Source organism: Oncorhynchus kisutch, linkage group LG19 (genome assembly GCF_002021735.2).
Source record: "Oncorhynchus kisutch isolate 150728-3 linkage group LG19, Okis_V2, whole genome shotgun sequence".
NCBI classification, from domain to species: Eukaryota; Metazoa; Chordata; class Actinopteri; order Salmoniformes; family Salmonidae; genus Oncorhynchus; species Oncorhynchus kisutch.
This window is the reverse complement of record NC_034192.2, coordinates 35,681,253-35,689,854: the sequence shown is the minus strand read 5'-3', so window position 1 is coordinate 35,689,854 and position 8,602 is coordinate 35,681,253. Positions and strand designations below refer to the sequence as shown.

Sequence of the window (8,602 nt, the reverse complement as noted above, 5' to 3'; positions counted from 1 at the left end):
GATGGGATGGTGTATCGCTGCAGAATGCTGTGGTAGCCATGCAGGTTAAGTGTGCATTGAATTCTAAATAAATCACTGACAGTGTCACCAGCAAAGCACCCCACACCACCGCACCTCCTTCATGCTTCACGGTGGGAACCACACATGTGGAGATCATCTGTTCACCTACTCTGTCTCAGAAAGACATGACGGTTGGAACCAAAAATCTCATTTGGACTCATCAGACCTAAGTACAGATTTCCACCGGTCTAATGTCCATTGCTTGTGTTTCTTGGCCCAAGCAAGTCTCTCCTTTTTATTTTGTGTCCTTTAGTGGCTTCTTGGCAGCAATTCAACCGCGAAGGCCTGATTCACGCAGTCTCCTCTAAACAGTTCATGTTGAGATGTGTCTGTTACTTGAACTCTGGGCTGCAATCTGAGGTGCAGTTAACTCCAATGAACTTATTCCCTACAGCAGAGGTAACTCTGGGTCTTCCTTTCCAGTGGTGGTCCTCATGAGAGCCAGCTTCATCATAGCCCTTGATGATTTTTGTGACTGCAAACATTTTCCAGATTGTCTGACCTACATGTCTTAAAGTAATGGCGGACTGTCATTTCTCTGTTTATTTGAGCCGTTCCATAATATGGACTAGTTCTTTTACCAAATAAGGATATCTTGTCAGTATACCATTTTTTGTAAAAAAAAATTTAAAAACTGTTTTTGCTTATGGGGCATAGATTGACAAATGTTTTTAATTTTAGAATAAGGATGTAATAACATGTGGAAAAAGGGAAGGCATCTGAATAGTTTAAATGCAAGGCTATTGACAGTAAAAGGTATCCAGCTGAGTTTGAAGACCAATACAAACATCAGCTGTGGGTTGCCACTCTACAGTGGTGTAAAGTAAAAAATAATTTAAAGTACTACTTATGTAGTTTTTGGGGTATCTGTACTTTACTTTTTATATTTTTGGCAACTTTTACTTCACTACATTCCTAAAGAAAATGTACTTTTTACTCCATACATTTTCCATGACAACCCGAAAGTTACATTTTGAATGCTTAGCAAGACAGTCAAATTGAAGCACTTATCAAAAGAACAGGTGGTCATCCCTACTGACTCTGGCCTGGCGGACTCACTAAACACAAATGCATATTTTGTAAATAATGTCTTAGCGCTGGAGTGTGCCCCTGGCTATCCATACACTTTAAAAACAAATGGTGCTGTCTGCTTTGCTTAATAAGGAATTTTAAATGTATATGAGCAATTTTAAATTACTTTTGATACATAAAACCAAATCATTTTAGACAAGTAGTATTTTACTGGCTGACTTTCACTTGAGTAACTTTCTATTAAAAAGGTTTTTCTACTTTTACTCAAGTATGGCAATTGGGTACTTTTTCCACGACTGACCAAAAAACACCAGCTATCATTTTCTGATGATTTTACTTGGTGAAACGTCACCATCTACCACACACGGTTTTGGTTTGACTAGTCCTTTATGTTTTTCAACTCCGTCTGAAAGAGATTCAGTGCCAACAAGTATTGACCAAGACAAGATGTTTCAATTCATGTTTTTTTATAATACATACTTCAGTAAAATCTACATCAATACACTTTGAGAGTACATGAAAATAGCATATGCTTCAAAATGTGGGAATATACCATCTGGATCTGTCTTTTCTTAACACAAACATCCTTTCGCTCCCTTTTCTGAACAGTAAAAAATATATATAATAACACAAAAAAAAGATTGAGTGTGGAGGGACAGTGCTGTGGAGGACTAGACTACTTTCCATAGCCAGATGATGGGAACCAACCAGTCAAGAGGAAAACCCAAAGATTTCAACTACGAGACAAAAAGAACTACACTTGCATTGAACTTAGAATACATCGTACGTAACCTGCTGAAGAGTATCAAAAAGTTTACACAAATCTTTCAGGCTTCCTTTATATTATGTTTTTGATTAAAAGAAGCATGTTCAATGTACAATCTAAGGCTTGCCCATCGTTTGAGATCCAAAGAGCTTCTAAAGCATGTACACTCCCCTACATATTTATCTGGGCAGCGAAGCTAAAACTTTTAATTTGGCTCTATACGCCAGCATTTAAAATGGGAGATTAAATGTTTCATATGAGGGGACCGTTCAGAATGTCACCTGTTGAGGGTATTTTCCTACATATCTGTTTTACTGTTAAATGAAAACAGTCCATTTGAAGGTATCATAAGTATTTAATATACATAAGTTTAGTATTTGGTTCCATATTCCTGGCATGCAATGACTACATCAGCTTGTGACTCTACAAACTTGTTGGATGCATTTGCAGTTTGTTTTGGCTGTGTTTCAGACTATTTACCATTTCTGCTTGGCACAACAATGTGTCATTTTGGAGTCACAAAAAAAATATGTTTCTGAACACTTCTACATTAAATGTGGATGCTACCATAATTACTGATAATCTTGCATGAACTGTGAATAATGATAAGTTAGAGGCACAAAGATCAGACCCCCAAGAAAGGCTAACCTCTCACCATCACTTTTTGGGGGTATGATATTTATGCCTCTAACTCACACTCTCACTTATTCACGATTATCCATAATCTTGGTAGCGTCCAGATTAAGGTATGTGTTCAGAAACGTTCTGTAATATTTAAATTAAAAATTACAATGCATTATTTACTATTAATTTCTATTGGACATAACATTCTGAAACACAGCCAAAGCTAAGTGCAAATGCAGAATCACAAGCTTGATGTCACTGCGTGCTAGGAATATGGGACCAAATACTAAACTTTTGACTACTTTAATACACATACTACTGAATTTGACCAAATATGTATAACACCTTCAAGTTGGGGGACTAGATACATAAAGTGATTATTTCTAAACGGTGAAAAAGATATGCATGAAAATATCCTCAAATAAAAAAGGTGACATTCTGTACAGTCACCTCACATGAAATAATTAATCAAATCCAAAATGCTGGAGTAGAGAGCCAAATTAAAAGTTTTAGCTTCACTGTCTAAATCAATACGTAGAAGAGTGTAGCTATGTATACAAAGTCCCTTTATCCTCATCTCTTTTCCTGGTTTTCTGATGTGGAGGGAGGGATGGCACTGCAGCTCCAGTTTGAAGACTAGCTCCCTGGTAACTAGGAGCTCCATAGCGGAGGTTCAGAGCTCTCCTCCTCTGTATGGTCCTACAGCTCCACTGCACAGTGATTGGAGGATGGGAAGGGAAGACTCCACTTCAAAACACAGGGTCAATATGGAGTCAGAGGCTGTCGGGCCCCTTGGCCTCGAGTTCAAGATTCAGGGTCCACTGGGTTCTGTGCCGACTCCCGAGTCAGAGGGGTCTCCCGGGCTAGACTGGGGGAGCTCCGTGCTCACTGGAGGGGTGGACTCTGGAAGGGCTGTGTGGGGTGAGATGGCTTCTTTTTCAGGGTGTGTAGAGGGGGTAGGTACAGGGATTGTGATGGTGGTGGAGGGAGGGAGCTGTGGTTTACCTACAGGGGAGGTGGCAGGTGGCTGCTGGGTCACAGTCACAGGCTTTGCCAGTATGAGTGGAGGGGCTGGTTTAGCCTGCACCAGCTGGGTGACTGGTTTAGCCTGCACCAGCTGGGTGACTGGTTTAGCCTGCACCAGCTGGGTGACTGGTTTAGCCTGCACCAGCTGGGTGACTGGTTTAGCCTGCACCAGCTGGGTGACTGGTTTAGCCTGCACCAGCTGGGTGACTGGTTTAGCCTGCACCAGATGGGTGACTGGTTTAGCCTGCACCAGATGGGTGACTGGTTTAGCCTGCACCAGATGGGTGACTGGTTTAGCCTGTATGAGCTGAGCTAGCTGGCCTGAGAGCTGGGCTGAAAGGTTGCCCTGCGTTAGCTGAGCTAGCTGGGCCGCCGGGATGGTGATGATGGTGATCTTCTCTCCGCTCTTGGCCCCGGCAGGCATCATGGCGGGCAGGGTCTGGATCACCAGCTTGGGCCCGCCAGCGTGGGCGTTGCCCAGGGTGATGGGAGCCTGGGTGGTGAAGACGGTGGAGGAGTTGAGGGTCATCTGACCCAGTGTCGTCGTCATGACCATGGGCATGGCCAAACGCATGGTCCTGTACATAAGACAGAAACAAAGATGTAACTACTTCACAGTGCATTTGGATGAAAATGGACACAGACAGACTCACACATGTAAGTTCTCTCTTATGTCTGCTGCTCCTAACACTTTTTCAAATAAATAACACAGATTTTCTCTTGGGGAAAAAAAATTGCAACAAAAATGTATTCATTATTTCATGACTTCTCCAATCATGCCGCTCACCTGTTGCCGGACGAGGTGGGTATGACGGTGACGTAGCTCTGCTGTGTCTGGGTGGTGGTGGCAGGGTCAATAATCAGTGTCTGGTGGTGCTCAGAGGGTTCCCCCTCCTCTCCCTCCTCCTCCCTGTCATCGTCGATCACCCTGATGTTCTTGGGCATGTCTTTAAACTGGTAGGCGAGCCTCTGGCCCGCCACCTTGGCTAGGATCCCCCTCTGGTAGTAATACCTGGACAGGAACAACCGTACACTCAGTTTACCTAACCTAAGTGGCATACCGTTGCATGCATTTTAAGAGGGGAACTTAAGGGTTAAATGCATGCATTTTAAAAAGACAAATAAAAAATTGCATTATTCATTCCTTAGCATAAAAATAGTAAAGATATGTTGGGTCAACAGTAAGCCTTGCACACTAACTATAGTGAGGAATTGGCTAGCCAATATAGTAGAATGGTATCCCATAGTTACCTGAGTGCCCTGCCCATGGTTTCATAGTTCATGTCAGGTTTGTTCTTGTGTTTGCCCCACAGCTTGGACACGGCCTTGGAGTCGACCAGCTTGAAGATGCCCTTGTCCCGCTGCATCCACTTGATGTACCTGGGACAGGTGTTCTTATCCTGGAGGAGATCCAACAGGAACTCCCATAGGTAGGTGGTGCTCCCTGGAGGACGGAGAGAGAGAGAAGACCAACGTCATTCATACAGAGGATCGCTCACACACCGGCTATCTACTTAAGGGATATGGTCCCATCTTGAGTTGCTCTACGTAGAGGAGAATCCCTTCATGGGCTTGACAAACCCTAGCCCTCGCTGTGTCTGTGGTACCTTTTCCCTCTCTGGGTCTCTGCCTGATCCCCAGGTCAATGTTGCCGTTGGTGTCAGGCTGAGGCTGTTGTGTCTTCGGCTTCCGTCCCCCTGCAAGGAAACCAACCAAACATAACTTCGTACATTTTATATAATATACAACTTAACTTTTAATACTGGGTTGCACACAGTGACCAACACAGAGACAGATGGCAAGAACGCATGTGGTTGTGTTTGAGGCAGACCTTTCTTCTTCTTGGCAGACGGAGGCTCATAGTCAGGGGGTATAGGGAAGCTGTCCTCTTCTATGGGCTCACACTCTGTAGACACCTCCACCACCGTCTCCATCATCACGTCCTCCACTGAGACACAGACAGACAATAGTTCATCATTACAGCCACAGAGCAGTGTGACGATTCAACTCAGACTGCCAAATGGTAACGTTGTGGTAGAACAAACTTTGACACATTTTACCATCATATTTTTCAGCCCGACATCATGGCCCGCCACACACTTATACTGCCTGGCCCCCGGCAAGGCCAATGGAGGAAGGGTTGAGTTGTTACCTGTGTTGTTGCGGTCTCCATGGAAACTGCTGGGGGAGTCCATGTGAAGAAGGGCCTCGGCCGCCTCGAAGGTCTTATCAAAGCACACCATGCCCCCGTGTGACGACACCTCTACTACAACAACACAGGAGACGGGGACGGGGACGGGGGGTAGGTTAATTAAAGGAGTGGCGAAAATACATTTCATTTCAATGTAATGTTCGTTCAATTACTTTGTTTCAATGAGTATTCAACCGTATCTTCCTATGCCTGAGGCCCTACAGCAGTAGATACCACAGATGTTCACCCTTAGAAGCAGTTAGCTGGGCAAGATGGATGTTTCCTTTCATTAAATAATGAGAGGTTAGGCTAAGTGAAGCTGTACTTTTGGGACACTGATAGTAAACCGTGTAGCGTTGGAGAGAAGGAGTGACGTAGCCTGTACCAGCTATCACCCTAAGTCTTCTATTTCACCGCTCTTTATCTCACTCATTCACAACCCTCCTGCATCCGGTTGTGCATAGTAACTACTGCCTACAGAAGATCTATCTTGAGGATGGTCATTGGTCAACATCCTAAAAAGCTGTCCCCTCCCTCAAACCTCATGACTTCTGTCACTCTTCCAGTGGGCTCAGTTCATACACCACTAGATGTCCTTCTTGAGATGGTCCTAGAAGAAAATAATACTTGTGATATATTGGAAAGTCTAAAAGCCAATTTATGCTTGTTCAGGCAATGCGATCCAGAGGCACTGTACGTGGGGTGTGACACAATTGCGGAGCTTCTGGAGGCCAACTCAAGCACCGCATCGCTGTGCACCTCCCAAATTTTGTAACAATGCAGAGGGCTCCGTATAGCTCCGCATGGACATGATTGGTTTGACGATAGGTGAGTGCGGGAGGGCCAGTACAGGGCTAGAGCCTTTTACACCCACACTCCTCTAAAGCAATCACTCAATCAAAAAAACCACTATCCAAACCCTCTAACAGCAACAAAGAAAATATCGCTGTCCAGTCCTGCACCACCCTCCCTCTCACCTGTCTCCACTACCTCGGTGACCACCTCCTGCTCGTCTCCCACGTCCTGCATCAGATAGGTCCCGTCATCGTAGACCAACACCTGGGCAGCGTAGCACTGCTCCAACTGGGCACTGGGCACCTCTTCCACCACCACAGCAGGATACTCCTCCCCATCCTCCCCTATTACAGTCTCCACTATCTCCTGCACCACCTCCCCCTCCTCACCGAGGTTCTCCTGACTCTGGAGAATGAACAGATACATTGAAGGAAGCGTAAGTTGAAACATACATCATGTGTTGTGTGTATTTGAACATTTGTTGAATCATTTATAATGTTGAGATAACAGAGATGCCAATGTCATGAGAAAAACATGTTATTCATTGGTTCACTTCACAATATTATTCATGTCAATAAGATATTTCTATCAGCCCTGACCCAGCTTTAAGCTTGGAATGGGATTGTGTGTGGCACTGGTATTGCAATCAAAACACCCTTTAAATGTTGCATAGGGAAGGTTAGGACCGATTGTCTCTTACCTGCTCAGTCTCTTCCATGACAGTGACGTACTCCACCATATTCCCTCCACCGTCTGCCACCACAACAGAGGTCATCACTCATTCCTATGGAAATAAAACTGGGAATCAGAGCCAGCCTCTTCCCCAACCACAGTCCATCACACAGACTAGGAACAGTTCTGTATTGGGCCCTGATTTCTGAAGTATGCACTAGCGTACTCATCACAGCTAACGGAGAAACGAAACTAGCTAGCTTACACTGCAACAGTAACAAGAACACAAACGTAAATTTGGCAAAGAAAAATGACCATGTTCAGCAATAGGGCTGAGGAAACTCTACACTCTGTAGAACGCAATAGTTGCTTTTTGCGCATCACGTTCACAAGCACTTCACGTTCACAAGCGTGACCCCAATGTTTACATCATTTGTACAGTATCTATGTTGTAGCTTCATTAGCCAGCTAACTAGTAACGTTAGCGAACTAGCTAACTATAGGTTCTACATTGTAGCTTTAATGTACATTGATTGGTAGATAGGTGTGTTCCAAGTTGTGTTATCAGAGAGATGACACGTTAAGTTAACTTGCCGAACTAACTACTACACAGGAAATGCTTAATAATATTTTAGTTCGTTTGTTAGCGGCTAACTTCGCTCGCTTGTTAGCTACATCGTTAGCAGCGCCAACTAGCTACGGTTGGCTGTCATATGGCCATCCTTGCCCGTTGAACTCCACAGATCCAATCATGTTATTAAGTCAAATTTGGCAAAATAACGTTCCTTACCTCTTATGTTGCTTGTCCTGCAGTCGATAACTTCAAGATAGGTCTAGCTCTGTAAGCTAGCTGGCTAGCCAAATTGACCAGGCCGACGTCGACGCGCTCCTTAATTTGAATACTCTCAATTGTTTGCAAGCACAATATTTCAGCCAAATAGCTTGCTATGTGCTCTTATGTTGATTTTCACCGACAAAACAATACTGAAATTCCGTATATTGCATTTGTTTTAAGTTAGTCCTATTTTACAGGATGTTTCGATCTCACTACTTTCCTGCGCGCCGTCTCTTTGCTGGGGGAAATCGGGCCAACCTTCTGTAGCCCGCTAGCGATGACACATTGGCCGCGATGACGTCAGAGCATCGCGCTACTGTCCCCTGGCAGTGGACCCATTCAAACGTGGCCCTGGCGTTACAAAAAGTCATTTATCGATAAATAAATTATTTCAGACACACTTCTGTAAATAGAAATTGCTGCATGAATACATCATTTGTGATTGCTGGATAACTGCCTGAGGATTTCACCATTTTAACTATATATATATGGTAGCAATGAGGTTTTGGGGTTTACTACGACAACGATAGTGAATGCTCATATATAGGACATCATTTGTCATGGTGTATTTTCAATAGCAGAGAGGTTTCAAAGTTGACAC

General features: G+C 44.0%; 1 protein-coding gene across 2 annotated transcripts; it reads right to left on the bottom strand.

Annotated features, from left to right (window-relative positions):
- Window positions 1-1,542: 1,542 nt before the first annotated feature.
- Window positions 1,543-8,256, bottom strand: LOC109864773 (ETS-related transcription factor Elf-2). Of its 2 annotated transcripts, none has more exons than XM_020452718.2 (9): window positions 7,957-8,251; window positions 7,195-7,278; window positions 6,677-6,899; window positions 5,661-5,774; window positions 5,340-5,456; window positions 5,116-5,205; window positions 4,760-4,952; window positions 4,296-4,520; window positions 1,543-4,086 (listed from the first exon to the last, which is right to left on the bottom strand). In XM_020452718.2, exons 2-9 carry the CDS (start codon window positions 7,267-7,269, stop codon window positions 3,294-3,296), a joined length of 1,830 nt encoding a protein of 609 aa, XP_020308307.1. In that variant the 5' UTR covers window positions 7,270-7,278; window positions 7,957-8,251; the 3' UTR covers window positions 1,543-3,293. The 2 variants fall into 2 exon arrangements, with proteins under 2 accessions (XP_020308307.1, XP_020308308.1); XM_020452719.2 differs by having other exon boundaries at window positions 2,459-4,086; window positions 5,661-5,771; window positions 7,957-8,256.
- Window positions 8,257-8,602: the final 346 nt, after the last annotated feature.